This window comes from Cucurbitaria berberidis, assembly GCF_010015615.1.
Source record: "Cucurbitaria berberidis CBS 394.84 unplaced genomic scaffold K460scaffold_1, whole genome shotgun sequence".
NCBI lineage: Eukaryota > Fungi > Ascomycota > Dothideomycetes > Pleosporales > Cucurbitariaceae > Cucurbitaria > Cucurbitaria berberidis.
The window spans coordinates 4,117,056-4,135,634 of NW_024468935.1; the positions used below are offsets into that span (position 1 = coordinate 4,117,056).

The 18,579-nt window shown below is 52.3% G+C and overlaps 5 protein-coding genes across 5 annotated transcripts; 3 read left to right on the forward strand and 2 right to left on the reverse strand.

Annotated features, from left to right (window-relative positions):
- Positions 1-132: 132 nt before the first annotated feature.
- K460DRAFT_391482 (uncharacterized protein) lies at positions 133-4,449 on the forward strand. The gene is made up of 4 exons (XM_040935834.1): positions 133-938; positions 1,001-1,118; positions 1,166-1,602; positions 1,649-4,449. Exons 1-4 carry the CDS (start codon positions 632-634, stop codon positions 4,039-4,041), a joined length of 3,255 nt encoding a protein of 1,084 aa, XP_040793701.1. The 5' UTR covers positions 133-631; the 3' UTR covers positions 4,042-4,449.
- Positions 4,450-4,904: 455 nt separating this feature from the next.
- K460DRAFT_423674 (uncharacterized protein) lies at positions 4,905-7,260 on the forward strand (the record flags this gene model as incomplete). Its single annotated transcript, XM_040938206.1, has 3 exons — positions 4,905-4,939; positions 5,497-6,601; positions 6,656-7,260. 3 exons carry the CDS (start codon positions 4,905-4,907, stop codon positions 6,827-6,829), a joined length of 1,314 nt encoding a protein of 437 aa, XP_040793702.1. The 3' UTR covers positions 6,830-7,260.
- Positions 6,977-9,116, reverse strand: K460DRAFT_361895 (uncharacterized protein). The gene has a single exon (XM_040932542.1). The coding sequence runs from the start codon at positions 9,045-9,047 to the stop codon at positions 7,413-7,415; it is 1,635 nt and encodes a 544-aa protein (XP_040793703.1). The 5' UTR covers positions 9,048-9,116; the 3' UTR covers positions 6,977-7,412.
- Positions 9,117-9,340: 224 nt separating this feature from the next.
- Positions 9,341-10,747, forward strand: K460DRAFT_401168 (P-loop containing nucleoside triphosphate hydrolase protein; the record flags this gene model as incomplete). The annotated part of the gene is made up of 6 exons (XM_040936395.1): positions 9,341-9,369; positions 9,419-9,447; positions 9,497-9,511; positions 9,590-9,614; positions 9,670-10,101; positions 10,171-10,747. 6 exons carry the CDS (start codon positions 9,341-9,343, stop codon positions 10,745-10,747), a joined length of 1,107 nt encoding a protein of 368 aa, XP_040793704.1.
- Positions 10,748-10,968: 221 nt separating this feature from the next.
- K460DRAFT_303010 (uncharacterized protein) lies at positions 10,969-12,740 on the reverse strand. Its single transcript, XM_040929928.1, has 2 exons — positions 12,085-12,740; positions 10,969-12,029 (listed from the first exon to the last, which is right to left on the reverse strand). Exons 1-2 carry the CDS (start codon positions 12,351-12,353, stop codon positions 11,243-11,245), a joined length of 1,056 nt encoding a protein of 351 aa, XP_040793705.1. The 5' UTR covers positions 12,354-12,740; the 3' UTR covers positions 10,969-11,242.
- Between the last annotated feature and the right edge of the window lie 5,839 nt (positions 12,741-18,579).

Here is an 18,579-nt window from a genome sequence, read left to right on the forward strand (position 1 = left end):
GAGAGAACCAACCCCCCTCCCTTGGTGTCTCAGCGGCTTCTTTTCGGGCGTCGCTCGTCGCGAAAACGTCGACTGGACGGTGGCTGACGACTTGCAATTTCCTTCTGAATGTCCGAGGACTAACCCACTCCACTTCGAGACGTGCTCGTCCCAAAATGAACGCCGTTTGACGCCGCCATGGTCCGAAGAGCTCCTCATAGTTCAGCTACCCTGGTTGCCAACCAGGCCCAAGCTCTACGAGCCTCTCGCTTCTTGCAACCCGCGGGAGCAATGGATCATCTGGTCAAGGCGTGCTGATGCTCTTTTATGGCCGACATGCACCCTCGCCTGCGCCTGCCAGCCGGTTTCTGCACCTTCTCTAGCATTTACGCCTACGTGTCTGAGCTGACTTTCTTTTCATTCGTCCCTTCATTCAGCACCAAGTCATAATTACCTCAACACTCCTTTCCATTTCTTTTCGCTCTTTTTCGCTCTTTTCCGCGCCCATCATCGTCCGAGTTAGACTCCTCGTGTCAAGCGCCTTCCTACGATTCAATCGCGACTTCTATAACCCTAATTGTAATATTAACTTTCATCCCATGGCACGCATCACCCATTATTGAGCCACGCCATCTTCACACCTCCATCCACAATGCGCTCCTACCGCAGCCTTCTTCTCTGCCTCGCCCTTATCCTGTGTCTGCAATCCGTGGCAGCAGTCCCGCAAGCCGTGCGTCGACAAGATGACAGCCCTTCCAACAACACGCCCGCTCCTTCCGCGACGACAAACCTCTCCTTATCACCTTCAGCGACAGCTACGCCATCTAGAGAATCCTCACGGCCAAAGACTGAGTCCACTCGCTCTTCATCCATAGCAGAGCCTTCAGCAACTGCTAGCACCGTCATCCAGGCACCAGCCACTACCACATCGAATGAGCCAGTACCCACGAGCTCTGCGGGTAATATGCACCATGTCCCTGTTGGTTTCGAAGAGAGGAAGCTGACAGTCAATCGTTGACAGGCGTTTCCAAGAATCTACTGCCCATTCATCCGAAGCTCACACCAGCCATGGGATTAAGTGGCGCTTTATTACTTCTCACAGGCTTGGTATATGCCGTCATTGGCATCAAGAACAAGTGGTAGGTGTTTTGCGTATCAGTCTGAAACCTTGACTTACAAGGATCAGGATATACGTGTTCGGCTCTGCCGCATATCTGACTGCACTTGCCGTAACGGTTCTCATCGTTTACTTGATGACTCCGCCAGTTACAGATGCAATTCAAGGTGCCTTTTTTGTCGCCGCCTTCTTCACCGGAGTAATATTTGGTGTCCTGTCGCTGATATTTTCTGATATCACCGAAGGCTTTGGGTGTCTGCTTGGCGGATTCTGCCTGAGCATGTGGTTCTTGAGCCTCAGGAATGGCGGCTTGATTCCTTCAGCTACCGGTCGTGCGATCTTCATTGGGTGCATGAGTGCTGGCGGATACTCACTGTCCTTCAGTCACTACACAAGGAACCACAGTCTCATTGCGTCGATCGCGTTTTCGGGCGCCACTGCTACGATCCTTGGAATTGATTGCTTCGCTGGCGCGGGCTGGAAAGAGTTTTGGCTCTATCTCTGGAGTAAGTTGGGAACGTATCTATCGTTGACCACCGCTAACTGGTCAAGATCTCAACGACAATGTTTTCCCTTTGAACACTAACACCTACCCTGTGACTAAGAACATCAAGGCGGAACTGGCTGGCGTTGTTATCATTGCAGTGTTTGGGGTCGTGTCACAGATGCGCGTTTGGAAGGTGGTCAAGGAGCATCGAGCAAAGAGCGCCACTCAGAAATTGGAGGAACAGCAGGATCGAGACCGCGAAGAGGAGGCGCTTGGCCATGAGAATGAGGACAAGTTCCAAAAAGAACGTTCGCAATGGGAAGCCGCCTACGGCGATAAAAGCATACAAGACTCGAGCATCAGATCTTCCATCACAAGTCCTAAAGGATCTACCAGCATCCAAGGGACGGAAGTCTATGGCTATGATAGTCTGGAAATGGTCAACATATCCAAGGGTGGCGTCATGGCGTCAACCAACCCCGATACTCCAGCAGGCACGACGGTCACTGTCAGTGTACTGAGGGACGAAGATATCCAGCACATCGATGCTCAAGGTAACCCTATCAACCACAAACAGTTCAATCCTGTAGTAGGGTCTGATAGAAACGACACTTTATCAAACGCCCAAGGAACCGCGCCCTCAGATGTGACTCGGCCTGTTGTAACGAATAGGAGCAGTCTTCGCCCTTCCGCCCCGCCACCGCCTCCCGCTATTGTGCCTCTTCCTTTCACGGTACCACAAGAAGCAGATGCACAGAGTGAGGAAGAGGACAATGCTTCTGTGTCTGCCCTTGCGGAGACCGAGCACGAAGCCGACTGCACCCGCAGACCCATTTCCAAACGTGTTTCTGACATGTCAGCAATGAGACGCCATTCTCGACGCGACATCTCTGAATCCCAAGAAGATCTGATCAACATCCCGTATGTTGAAGATGACCGAGCATCATCCGTCGCCGCGACGTTAGATGACGACGACGACAATATTTCGTTGCATCACCTTTCTCCTCCCCGCTCACCCATTGGTACCGAACATGCGACTTTGATTGGGACCAGTACTGCAAGAGAACACTCGGACGGTGTAGCTTCTACCAAGGCATCAAAGAGCGACAATGTCGAGGCCCGCACGCTGAGCGAAAACGGCGAGGAGAGCACATCTCAACCAGCCAACTCTCAACCATTGGGACCCCTCAAATCCAATGTGAACGTAGAGCAGAGTAATCCAACTAACAAGGACACTTCAGATCTTAGCCCACCACAACCAGCCATCCGACAATCCCTTACTAGCAGCACTGATCCCAAGCCCGACGAGCCTCAAGAGAAACGATCGTCCCTGCGCGATTCTCGGATTCGAGCTGAGACACTTGATTCTAGCACCAATAGGAGCAGCGAAGGCCCACAATTAAAATCTACGAGATTAGACGCTTCATCTGCAGGCTCACAGATGGAGCATGCTAAGCCACAAGTTGGCACCCTAAAGGACCGTGTACTTCCCGAGAGGCTCTCCAAGGTTGCCTTGTCGTATCGTACCAACGAGTGGGCGAAGCACCTGGAAGCCGCGGAGAAGCCTGACTTGGACGATCTCCTAGTCCCCGCGTCACCTGGCGTCATCTTGGAGGAAGGCTTCGAGGAGACGCCAGCACCCGTCAGCGATGAGATCGCATCGCCGTTAATGGGCAGCAAAAAGGCTTCAAAAAGAACCTCATTAGAAAGTAGAGTGCATAGAAGCGGTGGTCTGAATCTCCAGCGATCTACCTCGACCTTTTCCCAAGGCTCGCTGGTGGACGAGCGGTCAATGACGCGATCGCCTCCAGTTGTGTCTCCAGGCGTTGTCTCGCGGTCTAGCTCCGGAACTCGGCTCGACGCTCTTTCGCCTCTTCCAAGTAATACCCTCATGGGCCAGCGCGAAAAGTTGATGAAGAACCGGATATCTTCACAATCGCTAACACCACACACGTCGTCGGGCAATCTTTTAGCGGACCAAGGCGAGCAAGAGAACATGACGCTAGCGAAACGGCGACAACTGCTCCAACACCAAACACCATCACCGATTCTTCAGCATCAAGCTTCTATGACCTCCCAAAGGAAGACGCCTCCGTCGGCATCCCAGAAGTGGGCGAAGAAAGGATGGGCGGTACAAGGAGCAGCAGCCGGGTTCGACTCACACCAACCCAAACGAGCATCTAGTTCACAATCGGAACAGAAGCGCGAGCAGCTCTATGCGGGCTGGAGAGATACCATGCGAGATGGGACACCTCAGACGGCTGCCTACATTGCAGAACAGCAACGTGTAGCGCTGATGAACGAGAGACGACAGAGAGAGATGGACAAGCAGCAGCGCGAGAAGATACAGCAGCAACGCGCGTCGCAAATAGACAGCATGATGCGCAGTGGCCATATGATGGACGCTCATCGTGAAGCTATGCGGAAGATGCAAGCGAACGCGAACAAACGTGCATAGGTATATGCATGTCACGGACCAGAGGTAGGAGCCGGCGAGCTTCTAAAAGATATTCCCATGGTACGAAGTAGATAGATTTATGACGAGCCACGCGGCTATTGCAAGTACATGTGCAGGTACAGGCAGGCATGACAGGCTTTTCGATGTATAATTTCGCATATTGGGCGATCTTCCGGTAGGGCCATGTCTATGCCCTACTAGCAGGGACTGAACGCTGGTCGGATCAGGTAGATCAGCACATCAGCTAAGACGCAAAGTAATCTTTAGTAGGTACAATGACAATCCATTGCTCACTTGGCTGTCCATTTGTCGATGTTGCGTGTGTCACAGTGAAGCTTAGATGCTAAGCTCGGCCGCCGCCACGACTCACAAGGCTCAGGGGTCCCCCTACCCAAGAACCAGGGAAGCATCAAAACACGACTTCTATGGAGCATTGCATTGACATGTCTGTCTTCGGAATGTGTTCAGGAAAGGGGGATAGCGGCATAACAAAGGGCTAAGATTGATTGAGAGAAGATGACAAGCGAACGGGGGCGGGTAGACCGGACGAACATTTCTAGATTCATACGTAAAGCAATCCCAGCGAGGCGGGACCGAGGCCGCTTATGGTGAATGTGGCGCTCTTCGATAATCAAAGGATGAAGCTGACAACATGGAGTGTACGTCGTCGGCCTGTCAAGCATGCACCTGCAGCATCCCGCAATGCGGGTGGAGAAAAGGCAGGGATTGCAGAGCGCCTCCACAGTGGATTCAATACCCAAAAAACACATGGCTAGGACCCGACAAATGTTGGGTTCCTGAAACTCGGGCACGCTTCTAACGTAACGGTTGGGAACGTTAGAGAGTAGTGCTGGTCCCTGGGAATGCGGGGATGGTGGTGGTGGGAGAAGCGGGAGAAGTAAGGAGGGAGGAGATGGCAGCCAATGCTATTCTCCTAGTCTGAAGGGATCAACCGTGTTCCTGTTATTAGCAGACCAGGCAACGATTGTCCTGGCGGTGATGAAGCTGATGCTTATGGGTTAATGCAGGCACGCGCTCGAGAGGCAGGGGTCGCTCGCTCCCGGACACAGACAGACTTTGGGCCCACGAGCCACAATAATGCAATCAATGGCTTTTGGGCAACCAGGGAAGAAAGAAGCTGAGGACCCACCCAAACCTTGGGACCCAAGCTGGATGGCGCTGCTGCACAAACGGGCGAGAACTGAGACTGAGACCAGACATCATCACATCACATCACATCCCGAGAGAAGCTCTAGACGCACAACACATCCCAAGGCGCCCCGAGGAAGCAGACATCTCGACCATAGCTACCAAAACTAACATAGTAGCCGCCTCGATATTGTCTTGCGCCTGACTGCTCTTCCGTCCGCCTTGTCACTGTGGGCGACTGTCCTGTCCTGTCCTGTCCTGTTCTGTCCTGTCACGTGCGCATGGACTCGTTGGCCGCCGTGGTAGCAGTAGGACGCTCGCAAACACTGCATCAGCATTCAACACGGCGCCTTCACGCACCGCCTCCGCTTCGTCTGCGCCGCCTCCTCCGTCGCCAGTGCCTGCCCGCTGGTCTCTCACCAACCGCATCTTCAATCTAAACCTCCGCTCGCTGTACCAGGGCCCGCCGCGCCTGCCAGCCTCGCGTCTTTGGAATCCCGTCAACTCGTCCCCACGAACGCTTGCCGTCCAGTACCATCCTCCCCCACCGCCGTCCGAGCCCCGCGAAGCATACCATCCCAATTTACCCGTCGACGAGGTCCTGACTGGCGCCCGTGACGAGTATCCTCTGCTTACGCTCCCGCAGCGTCGCCAGAGCCGCCAGAGCCCTGCGCCTTCGTCGCTCGTCGTCGAACGCTCTACGGGCGAGGACAGCGTCAGCGGTCGCACAAGCATTGGTCTTCCGCGTAATCAAAGGAGCCTCTACACCAGTTCGCAGCCGCCGACCCCAGGGCCCTCTGCAATGCCACCGCAAGCAGACGCACTTGATCGTGCACCAAGCCATGCAGACAAGGACATAGAAGCAGGCATGGCGAGGCCTAGGAAGCCCGAACTGTCCCGCGTCTCGCTGCCAGGCTCGCGACGCACCTCGCTGGGTTCTGGTCGCTCTGCGTCTGCCCACGGCGACGAGGCTGCATCAGAGTTCCCGTGGGGGCCTTCACATCCATGCTTTCCCCATCCGAATCCGCATGTGCCACTCGACTCGGAGCTGTACGACACAACGCGCATCATTCGCATAAAGCGGGACTGGATGATGCAGGGCGACCTGGCACCTACCTATGCGAATCTGTACCCGGAGATTTTGGATCCCCTGATCACCGAAGATGACTTCCGGATACTGATCAAGAGAATAAACGACACGCTCACAGACGCATTTGATCCCTTTACCTTCAGGGCCTGGCTCGACACCGTCATGGGCGTAGCTACTTTCTGGCTGTGGGACGACGTGGGCCTGACGGGCGTCAAGCGACAACTCGCAGAGCTAGAGCGGTGGATAGAAGATTGGAACCGGGACGTGGGCGCCAAAGAAGCGGTCAAGATTATCCCCTTGCGGCGGACGGGGTATTTGACAGTATGCACATCCAACTCTCCCAATACGCTTCGAAGCAGTAACTAACAATTGTAGCTCGACATTCAAATACCCGATCCACATCTCGGCCCCGATACTGGCTCACGGCCTGCTACGCAAGAGGATGATGTTCAGACCGAGCTGCGGCAGCAGCACGATCAATATTTGCCATATCCCATTGCGCCGACGCTGCAGGTCAATTCGCAGCCACCGGCTATTGAGGCACATTAACAACGCACACTTCATGTCCTACCGACCGAGGTTCGAGGACACGTTATATTAGCATATTAGCATGAGATTTCAGGAGTTTGCGGTCTGTGTTGTTTGTCTCAAGCTTTGAGAGACGATATCGAGGCGCTGTCCCGTTAGCACTCCCATTTTTAGTTGCTCGGATTGTCATGTCTAGACTACACTTGCTGCGAAGCAAAAGCATAATGTCTCTTTCCTTTTTGTCTTTTCTCGTTTTCGATACCCAGTTGTACTGCATTTCCATAGCATTGCGCAGCTCCATACTTGAAGACGCCCGTCGCGGCCTAATATATACGTTCCATCGCCTTGTTGCTTCCTGTTCAGATTTCTCGAGTCAAAACTGCTTGTTACGAACTTGAGTCTACGGAAAACATACAGATCATGTCCATCAGTCATTGCTCCTTTTACACAACTTGAATCATGAACGTGTTTCTTGTTTGACATTGGGTCATGTAACGTTAATTTTGCCCGATTCTACCCTCTCTATAACAACCCCTCCATATTAGCAATCATCTGCTATACACTGCGCCCTGTAAAACTTTTACATGGCCGCATAGCGTCAGCATCAAACAGCAAGCCCACTCCTCCACCACGTCTCTCCCCTATGCCATCGCACGACTTGGCCACCCCAACACCACCACCCATCCCTACTATCAGCACCAAAGCCCAATCCTCTAAACACCGAGACAGCAATCGGCTCGAATAACCAGACACCACCTCGAGCGAAGTCATCGCATAGTAGATGCGCCGTGTAATAAAACCATACATGTACATACACGAACGTAAATGCTTGCTTCAGCCAGGTCGGCATGGATCGCTGTATACCTGTAGACTTCAACCCCTGGATAATAACCATCTCCATAAAGACGCCCACGGCTTGTAAGAGGAAAAACGCCATCGGCCCTCTCAGTGGTCTCGTTTCGCCCGCACAGGTATAACTCCCACTAGCATGCAGCACACCACTGAGGCCGAACGCAACCACCAGTTGTAGTAACTTGGCCGCATTACCCTTCTTATCCATGCCACACATCTCGATAATCTTGCGGCTTGGTTGTTCGAACGCGAACCGGAAGGTTTGATGCCACCAGCTGCTCCACCACCCCGCAAGGCCCCGATCTAGCACCCCAGAATAAGAAGCCCATGTCTCCGGGTAGATCCAGGGCTCTGCACGCGCGCCGATGCGTGTAGGACCGAGCAGGCCGACGAATAAGAGTGGTGCGGTGGCGAACATGGTTTGTAGCGCGTACTTGATTCCCAGCATGGAGAGAGACATGCGGTATATGTGTGTTAGCACAGTACTCGAGGTGATGAAGTCGGGCAGGTACGACGGCGGTGCCCTTTCGACCAAGCCCCAAAAGTACGGATCCCACATCATGACTGTTTTCAGTGCATCGAGGGCCAAGTACCCCTTGACAAGTTTCTTTGCGTTCTCCCATAATAGCTCGTCTTTTGTAGCATACGCCTTGACTTGGCCTGCATGGATCTTGTACGAATGTTTGGGCACTACGTCTCCTGAATTGCGGTGGAGCTGCTCTTGCACCCATTTCGGTGGCGGAGGGAGAGCGGACGTCCGCCAGTTCCAGCCTGCGCCGCGGAAGTTGCAGAATATATCGCATACCCAATCTAAGCGCTCGATGAAAGGGGAGTGAGGGTAGGGCTGCCATGCAAAGGAGCCGTGCCGGTCTCGGGGTCCAGCATGGCCGTTCGAAATCTCACTAGTTGTGGCGTCAATCTGGTGTTTTGTGTGCTGCTCCTGGATATCTGAAGTCCCGTTCGCCTCGTGCTTATCTTTTGGCCGGTTCTTCGCACTCCCAAAGGCGCCTTCCGTTCTCTCGATCCTCATAAAGTCCGTCTGCGCGTCATTGCACACTAGGATTGCGCTCGCCCAAATAACACCCCAAGCACTCATCAGACCTATACTTATAGCTGGCGTCACCCCCCTAGCTTTTGTGTATAGTGTTGCATACGCTGCGAACCAGGCCATCCAGGCGAATGCTAGGAACCGACACTTTCGTAACCACGGTCTATTCTGGTGGGGAACAAGTAGGTATATGATGACGGCCAGGGCGCCGTATATTCCCCATGGATATAGAAAGGGCTGGTATTCGCCAGACGCGATTTGTTCGTCGTACTGTTTGTAGTAGTGCTCAATGAGATCATGGTGGGAGTGTGGCCAGGGATCCTTTTTGGTGAAAAGCATCTTGGGGCGAGATGCATCGAAGCTGACGTCAGAGAAGAGTAATAAACATTAGCAGAGTTTAAAGTCGAGTTATTCTAAAAAGAACTGCTGACAGCTAATAGTCGAGATGACGCACGAGAGTCGTGCATTCGCTAAGTTGCGCGCTAGACTGAAACGGAACCCGAGCGTTGGACTGCAACACCAAAAGCTCGTCCATAGTGATGTCTCCGGAGACCGATCGCCATACGCTCGAAAACGACCGCTCACCCTAGTCTTTCCCTTCTTTGACACAGAGTGCAGAGCACGCCGCCAACATGGTGAACATTACAGAGAAGATCAAAGAGTGGGACAGGCTCGAAGATTTGACATGCCAAGCGCTAACGCCCCGCCAGGATTGAGGATGAGATGCGAAGGACGCAGAGTGAGTACCCGGCTAAGAGCAATGCAAGGACAATACTAACAAGGCGTAGAGAACAAGGCTACAGGTACGCCAGCTTAGTAGTGTCTCGTACTACGAAAACTTTGAGCTGCTGGGGTCATCACGTGCTGACATAGAAACCCAGAATATCATCTTGGTCTTCTTAAAGGGTACAAGATAACAAACGTCAATCTCTAGGTTCAAGTCAGGGCTGACTAAACCCAGAAAACTCGCCCGTCTCCGTGCTCAACTCCTCGAGCCCAGTCCAGGTGCAGGTAGTGGCGGAGGAAGTGGTTTCGATGTCTCCAAATCCGGCGACGCACGCATTGCCCTCGTTGGCTTCCCCTCAGTTGGAAAGTCCACCTTCCTCTCCAGAGTGACCAAGACAAAGTCTGAAGCTGCATCCTACTCCTTCACCACGCTCACAGCAATCCCTGGTGTGCTCGAGTATGGAGGTGCCGAGATCCAAGTTCTCGATTTGCCAGGAATCATCGAGGGTGCGGCCGAGGGAAAGGGACGAGGAAGGCAGGTTATCAGTGCAGCAAAGACAAGTGACTTGATTTGCATGATTCTAGATGCGACTAAGAAGGCGGAGCAGAGGCGGTTGCTAGAGGCAGAGTTGGAGGCCGTTGGTATCAGACTGAACAGAGAGCCGCCGTACGTCTATTCATTTTTTTCTGTTATCAATCAAATATCCACGCAGCAGCAAACTAACGCTTCGGACAGCAACATCTACCTCAAGCCCAAAAAAGCAGGTGGCATGAAGATAAATTTCCAAGCGCCACCTAAGCACCTCGACGAGAAAATGGTCTACAACATCCTCAAAGACTACAAAATGCTAAACTGCGAAGTCTTGGTTCGCGACGAGAACGCCACCGTAGACGACTTCATCGACACCATCATGAAAGACCACAGAAAGTACATCAAATGCCTCTATATCTACAACAAAATCGACAGCATCGGCCTACCGCATCTGGACGAGTTGGCACGCGAACCACACACGGTCGTCATGTCGTGCGAGCTAGACCTGGGCATTGAAGACGTCGTGGACCGGTGCTGGCAAGAACTGCGCTTGATCCGCATCTACACGAAGCGCAAGGGCATTGACCCGAGTTTCGACGAGGCACTCATTGTACGGCATGGAAGTACGATTGAGGATGTGTGTGATCAGGTTCATCGTACGCTGAAAGAGACGTTCAAGCATGCTTTGGTGTGGGGTGCGAGTGCGAGACATGTGCCCCAGAGAGTGGGACTAGGGCACGTGGTCAGTGATGAGGATGTGGTTAGCATTGTCGCGAAATGAGGCACTATTCAAGGGGGAAGGACAGGGGCGTGAGTTAGATGGCGCCTTAAGACGGAAAGCAAATGAGAGGAGAAAGACTTTTGTTCATGACTATCTTTCCAAGACAAAGAGGGTCCGATGTCGGAGAGTACAGTGCATGTTCCCAAAGTTTAACGACATGTACACAGTGACAGGGGGAAATATTGACAAGATTGAGTTTAGTTGTATCGAATTAATATTATCCTTCCTAACGTCGTTCCAAATTTGGCCGGGACGTTATGCATCTAAGCTCCGAATTATTACAAGTGAGGCAGCCGCCGCGGCGCGCCTTATATCCCAAAAGTTATAATGCAGCGAGGGCGAAGAACGGTATATACACAGCGAAACTCGTCAACACCTAACAATATGATTGCGCAGCAACCGTATGCTGGTGCGGTTTCTCTCCGCCCATCATTTTTCATAACGGCATCTCAGTGATGAGCCAACGTCTACTCTGGCTCCATGGACGTGCCATGTTTAACGGACCTTCTTGGGCTCATTGGGTAAGTACTTGCGATCGTCCTCACCCTCCACCTGTTGAACCATTTCATCTACGGCCTTGGCTTGCCTCTTCCACTCGCTTTGGCATGTCTTGAGCTCCTTCTGGAACAGCTCATCATTGGGCCTCCTGTAGCTGCCACCCAGTCGGTCCCAAAGAGTGGTGAACTGGCCGTAGTTGTAGTTGAAGTACAAATGGTGCATGGTGTGGCAGGCGGCGCCATTGATGATGGGAGAGTTGTGCGCATACTCGCCGTCGTGAATCAGCACGGTCCAGATGTTAACGAAGATGAATAGGGCAACATAGGCGAACTTGGACAGAGGGAACAGGAAGGGGAAGATATGGTACGGTAGACCTTGGACATAGCCATCCAGGGGGTGGAAGGCGTGCGAGGCGAAGGGAGTGGGCATGATCCACTTGTGGTGGGGCTTGTGGACGTGCTTGTAGACCTTGGGGTGGTGCAGTCCGCGGTGGATCCAGTAGATGCACAGATCTGTAAAGGTGACGAAGATGGGGAACTGTAGGTAGTTGTACCACCGTCCTGGGCCCTCGGCTGTGGTATCGTACAGCTTTGCGTAGCCGCGCACTTCAAGTAGGAACCAGGGCACGGTGAAGATGGCCATGATGGGGAAGGCGATATTGGCTTGCTTCATCTCCATCTTGATCTGGTTCTTGAGGTATCTTGGGTGGGCGAAGGTGGCTTTGTCGAAGACGAAGAAGTACGAGGCGCTTGCGAAGACATAGTAAACGAGGACACCGAACAGCCTACAGTTTGCGCATTAGTCGGGGTCTGGAGGGGAAGTCGAAGGGAGATGCCTACCATGTAATCAAGTACAGGGACAATGCCTGTCTCTGCCAGTCATCGCGAGACCATTGGCTCATGTAGGCATATTTGGAGGGCTCAATTGAGAAATATTTGGTGGAGGGCTCGTACTGCCAGGTCGCGTGGGGGATGGCGTAGCTGGTTGGCTCGTGTCTCGGACTCGAGAAAGTCGCATTGGCCTTGAGGGATGGTGCATGTGCTGGGAGCAGAGTGGCATAAAAAGGGTCGAAGAGGAAAGTATCTGCTATTTCGAGGACGATATCCATGGTGAAGGATGGCCGGGGTGGCGGTGGCAGCGCCTCGGTTCCGGGGTGTTCAGGTACGCAAGGGCTGCGATTCGTGGTGTTTGGGATGCGCAAGCAGACGCAAATCAGACGCAGAGGGAGCCGTCGCAACTATCGAGGGCAAAGTGAGAGAATAGCAGTCGCCAGTAAAGGTGCAGCAAGACGTAGGAAGAAGCAAAGAAGAACAGTAGCGAGCGTTGCGGCGTTGGGAGGCGATAGCTGCACGCTTTAGAAGGAGTTCGCAGCGGTCGATCGGCGATAATTTCACGCGCGCCGGGCTTTTGCGCGTTTTATCCACTTTAATCTATCAAAGAGCGAGTCGGCCGATGATGGCAAGGCTTCATTGGTAGCTTTACGCACCCGGGAACGAAAAAGCCGCTCAGACCGGAGTGGACTGACGTGCCCCTTTATCAGATCTTCTCACACGATGCTCGGAGGGTCCTCGGATAGCCCACGGAAGACCCACTTGTCGACATCATGCGATTGTAGCCTTACAAACATGCCGCCTCTGCGCGACATCGCACATTTCCTTGCGCTATCTATTTCACCGCCGCGTCATCGTAGCTCCGAACACGACGTCTCAGGGATATATCTCGTTAGCTTTTGACAGCCAAGTCGACCTCTTGCTGCAAACAACAACTGATCTACACGTTGAAGCCTTTACACCTAGAAGCTCCAGCATCGCCGCCCATTTGACTGTACTCACTAGACCACTTAGGGCTAACATTCATGGATGGGTGGTGTTGCCTTGTAATTATTGCTTACCAACCACTCAATGCCTGGAACGGAGCATTCCTAGGCCTCAAATTGTATGGTCAAGAAGAGACTAGTAGCAAACCTGCTCGCCCACGATTGATGTTTTGATGGCGCTCGAATTCAATCAAGTCGTAATCGTAGTCACTGTGCTTCTACTTAACAGTGAGTACCTATATGCTTTCAGGCCACCAAGCAGGTTCTCTCAATGGATAGTTGCCAAGTTCGTCTTGCCGTTCTTCATACGATGGAACTTGTCCAAGTCAAACCAAGTAGGCTTATATCAACTCTAACTTTGCTACATGACCTCCCTCGTATCTTATAAAGGCGTTTACAAAGCTTGTCTTCGGAAGGCAAACACGATTCTTCCGTCAGATATAGCAACGTGCATTCAATCTTTGATTCCCCCAACTCAGAATAGATTGTTTGTAGGCTTTACAAGCTCCTGTTTCCCAATTCATCTATCAGACGTTCTAAACATGCCTCGCGTCGCCATGGGAGTGTGCATCACGTTATGAACGAATATACCCAGTTCTACCTGCCACATCCGCAGACAAAGTTGGTCAGTATCCCTTGAATTTGCAACGCACTCGAAGCGCTTGACAAGGAAGTACCTAGTCGGATTGTGGTAGGAAGAGCCTTGTTAACCATCATCTTCTTTGGGATGTGTTGACGGTACTCAATCGCGACGACGGCACGGGTACTACGTTCCAAGCTGGAGCTGGGCGTCCGTTGAAGGATTGATAATCATATTCTGACTTTACACTTGCTCAGAAAATGTGCCCGTTCATGATAAAACAATGGAAACGTCAGCTTTCGCAGTCGGTGCGCTTGCTCATACGCCAGTTTATGCTCGCCCATTAGTTCAAAATAGTTAACGCACATTTTTACATCAAATTAGCCGGCGCTCTTCTAACCACTCGTCCTCGATCAGCGCATACTCCATAGTTACCATCTTTCTTCTATACGTCACTCAATCGTTACGGAATTTGACGATGAGAAATTCACGGCGTTCTTGCTCCGCTGTGAGATGATGCTCCCACAAATGTTGAAATACTAATACTGAGATTGCGAAGCTGGAATTCAGACCTTCATTTCTCGTTGTTCATGTATAGACAACTCGGGAGGCCTTGAGCGTTAGATATAGCGCATCATTCAGGCCTTCCTGTTGTAGGTCGAGTCAGACTTTGACTGATCACTACCGACTTTTTCCAATGCTGCAGCGAAGTGTACTGCAGCATGTTGTTGTTATTTGTGGCGACCATGTTACATACACATCGAGATGAAATTTTCACAGCCCAACAGCAATGAGTTACATGCCCATGAGTCCATCCCATGGTAATTGACGTTCACCGTATATACGCCTTTCATCCTGTCACTCACATCCCCGACCCCAGTGATGTACTGACCTCCTCTGCGGCACAGCGAGCAGACATCATGGACTGGACGCGCGTCGGCTTATCACACTCAGATAGCTAATCTGCTCGCTCACTTGATCTTGCCGTGTACGTAATTTGCGAGGAAAACACGTGGTCTTAGTTTAGATGTTCCCAGTCCCGGGGGTCACCCGCGCTCACATCGCTTCTTGCATCTACTAGGTGTCTCTTTGCATCCAGTGCGATTTTCAATACGACATGGACATGGGCTCAACAGATGGACTCGATGACGCTACTAGTCACTGGAGCATTGGTTTGCCAAATCCGGCCCGACAGTCTGGTGAGAATTATTGGAAAAGGAGAGACGACCTGCTAATCGAAACACCCCCTCTGTAGCCGATGCTTTCGAATATGCCCAGAGGCAATGCAATATGCAGGAGGACCAATTTCTTCGTGCAACACAACACTTTCGGTCTTCGACTTCGCCTAGAAGAAACAGCACCAAGCAATGCTACTAGCGGCAAAACTCATACTTATTTTACCGAGCTCACAGGTTGCCGTCCTGAACAAAAGAAGGGGTCAAAAGAAAGATTGGTATTCTTACCGACCTCAAAGGCGGCCTTTTAGATCCATACGCTTCAAGCCCCGGTTATTGCTTCGTGATAGTCGGTAAAGGGGCGCAGCTGAGGACATCAAATGGGGCTTATACTGAAAACGTAGGACACTGAACGTGCTTGTTTCAGACGCTTGGTGACATCACCTGGATAACTGGCTGGATGTGAGACAGACAATGGGAAGTGGCTGTTGCGGCCCCGAGACAATCAACGTGGGCGGTGCTGAGCGTCCCATGTCGGTCCACATCTACAAACTCAAATATTGTATGCGTATACACACAATCACTTACCCCCACGGACCTGTTACTTACATTCTCGCCAAGTCCGCGATTATCGCTCGAGATAACCCATCCATAGGGGATACAGCCCGCCTGTAGCAAACGCTACTCCCGCGGCCTGCGTGCGGGATGCCCATTACGAGACTTCCTGCAGCCATACCATTGTACTCTCACTCGAATACAGGGCGCCCTGGCTCCCATGATTCCCATGTCTTCAGAGCGACATCGGTGCAGCAACCAAAGTAGGCGATGTGCGTATTCGGAACGCCACTGCAAGCGGTGCAGTCGTTCCAATGCAGGGTGCCCCGGCTCCCGATATTCTCATGTATTCCGGGGCGGCCGATGACTTGGCTCGCTCCCCGATTCCAAGCGTTTGGTACGTCGTTTAGTATTGCTGAACTCGGGAGGGCTTGCATGGTGGGCGTCCCTGCTGCCACGATATTGACAATATAATCACCAACATGTCCACACTCAAAGTATAGCTCAACTAGGGCGTAGGCGCTTTGGAAATCCTCTTATGCCACAATATGGACAATGAACAAGGTCGGAGTTGCATAGCCACGGAGAGAGCGTAGTAACGAAAGGGACATGAGGATCGTGCGTTATTGGAGAAGTTGAATAGGGTCGTGGCGTTATCCAGCACTTCATGCTGCAGAAGAGGATTCGTAAGCCGATTCGTGTCAATGTGCATGCCCGTGCACTCTGCTCTTGACGAGAGGTCGGGGAGCCGAGGCCACGTTTGCTATGCCTTTGAGACTGTTTAATTGAGAACTTGGAAGAATGGTTGCAAGACGCATCTTGATCCGTGACCTTGGTCCATCCGCCTTCATCATGTCCTCTGGATTCTGCGGCTTAGCGAGATAGATATCGTGAGCCCCGCCCAGCTCCTCGGAAGGTGCGTCGCACAATGCACACGATCTTGAATAGGATAACGCAGATCTCAAGGAGGAGGTCGGTGGTGAGTTACACCATCTTCGCGAGCGAGGTTTGTGCTACCCGGGAAGGGGTGCTGCAGCTCGCAGGTAATGTGGTGGAAGCTGCATGGCTTGTGAAGGCATGACGAGGGCGTTTGCCGTTGTACAGATGTTGGAATATACCGATGGAGACGTGGTGGAGGCATGCAGTTCCTGTCAAAGCCATGCTCTTGTGTCCCCGTTTGGGTATTGGAGACGAAAGACACATCTCTGACTTTACGCAACCTAGAGAAATCTAGTACTTTTCTGAACCTCTCCACCGGTAGCGGCCCAAGCATATGCTTTAGATACTCGACCTACTGTACGCTCAACCTTCTTCCTTTCAAATTAGTCTTCGAAAAGCACTACAGGGCGACAATGTCGGCGCTGCTGCCCTATGTAGCGAGATGGCGGATTTTGTGCAACAACGACTTCCGTTTCAGACCAGACGGGCGTGGAGCGTGAGCAAGGACTGGCCGATGTTTAAACGTGGGGCCGCGCATTGCGTATGCGCGCTGTTTCAGCAGAGATCTCGGGAGGAGATGCGTTGATGTATGTAAATCTGGGGGGTGCTAGGATCGGAGGCATGATGATGCACGTAGCCAGTTATGTGGACCATGTTTTGTATTGTTCGATTTTTGATGAGATAGTGTGCCTCAGCCATTTCCATGCAGTGAAATTGATGAAATAATACGCCCTATACCCGTCAGTTTGATAGACTGTTCACCTCGCCGTCCTCAATTGGGCGTTTGCAATTCATCGCGGGTCAGCGGAAATCGCCGATTTCCATATTAATAGCCTCGCACAGCCACCTCAATGCGAAGACCCACATGACCATCTTGCGATCAGTCCGTTGGCAATTTCTTTCCCCTTCCCCTCCCGAGGAGCTTCCCGTTGACAAGGGTCACGACGCGTACACCTTCCGATTCACTAGGTAGTCCTCCACTCAGCAATGGATCTTGACCTTTCCAACCGATAGACAGCCAATCTCATAGTGACGGACTTGCAATGCCCTTTAGTAGATCATGAGAAAATGCGAGATAAAGATGTCCCGAGGGCGTGGTAATGCTGCACTCGGAGGATTTACAACCGGGCGGTCCGGGCTGAGCTGAAAGCTAGAATTGATGAGAGTCATGGGTGTGCCATGGGTACGGGTCTCGGCTTGGGTCTGTTCGTGTTGGTGGTGGCCATGGCGGCCTTGGGCGTTGACGGGACGCCTTGGTAGAGCCCAGCGAAGGCGGGCCGCAGCAATTTGAGCGCGACAGGTAGTTTGGTAGGGAATTAAAGATACGAGGGGAACCGTGCAAGCTGGGGTCTTTGATACGTGGTATGAGAACGTTGCAAGAGTGGAGGTGAAGGAGCGAGGATGAGGTTTGAAGAAGCGTGAGCAGTGACATTCCCGCTGCCTGTCCTAACCTTGACCATGCCCACCGGCCACAGCATTTGCAACGTGGGAGAGCACAATCATGATGAAGAGGTTATGAGACACGCTGTTGATCATAGAGATTGTCGTTGTGAAGTTGTTACCCCACCATCACAGTCGGCCAACTCCGAGCAGCGCTATTCACTCAAAAGACTTGGGGTGAACTGCGCGATAAGCATGCCTTTCATCCCTGCTGTGCTCCCCACGGTATTCCACATCTCCCACGAAACCCACCATCTCAACACGATGCGCGCAACACCCCCAACTCAACCAGTCTTACCTGTAGCGCCTATTATTTCCTATCAAGAGGCCTCACTAAAGGCGCCCAGATTGTCGCCGAATGGTGGTGGGAAGACGTCATAGCCGGTATGCGCCGCGCGCTCTGGGCCTTCGAAGACAACCAGATTGCCTACTAGCCCTACGCAGATCTTGCCCTGCTAGTGCGGATATATCCCACTCGCGACAAATCTTCCTCAATTCTTTACCTCTTTGAGATGGAATACGCACAAGAAGTGAGGCATCACGAATCCTTCGCCTCGCCTCGCCTCGTCATATCACATCCATGATCATATTGAAGGCGAAACTGCGCCGTCTTGGACTTTGCTCCTCTGTGCGCGAAACGACCTGGCGACCGGCATCCGGAATGTCGTACCGCGATATAATCTCATTGGCTACTTGGGGGATGACATTTCCTCCATGCTAATGTAGACGCCTGCATGCTTTGGGGAACCTGGTCAGGATTCTCGCCGACGGAGCGCGGGATGTGCATATCTTGAGCTCCAATGCACGTAATTCGACGTATCCAATCGCG

Excerpts from the sequence above, each read along its gene's own strand:
- K460DRAFT_391482 (XM_040935834.1), top strand. The coding sequence starts at position 632 with ATGCGCTCCTACCGCAGCCTTCTTCTCTGCCTCGCCCTTATCCTGTGT. Across the intron at positions 939-1,000 it reads AGTACCCACGAGCTCTGCGG|GCGTTTCCAAGAATCTACTG; the intron begins GTAATATGCACC and ends AATCGTTGACAG. Across the intron at positions 1,119-1,165 it reads ATTGGCATCAAGAACAAGTG|GATATACGTGTTCGGCTCTG; the intron begins GTAGGTGTTTTG and ends TACAAGGATCAG.
- K460DRAFT_361895 (XM_040932542.1), bottom strand. The coding sequence starts at position 9,047 with ATGCTTTTCACCAAAAAGGATCCCTGGCCACACTCCCACCATGATCTC.
- K460DRAFT_303010 (XM_040929928.1), bottom strand. The coding sequence starts at position 12,353 with ATGGATATCGTCCTCGAAATAGCAGATACTTTCCTCTTCGACCCTTTT. Across the intron at positions 12,030-12,084 it reads TCCCTGTACTTGATTACATG|GCTGTTCGGTGTCCTCGTTT; the intron begins GTAGGCATCTCC and ends CGCAAACTGTAG.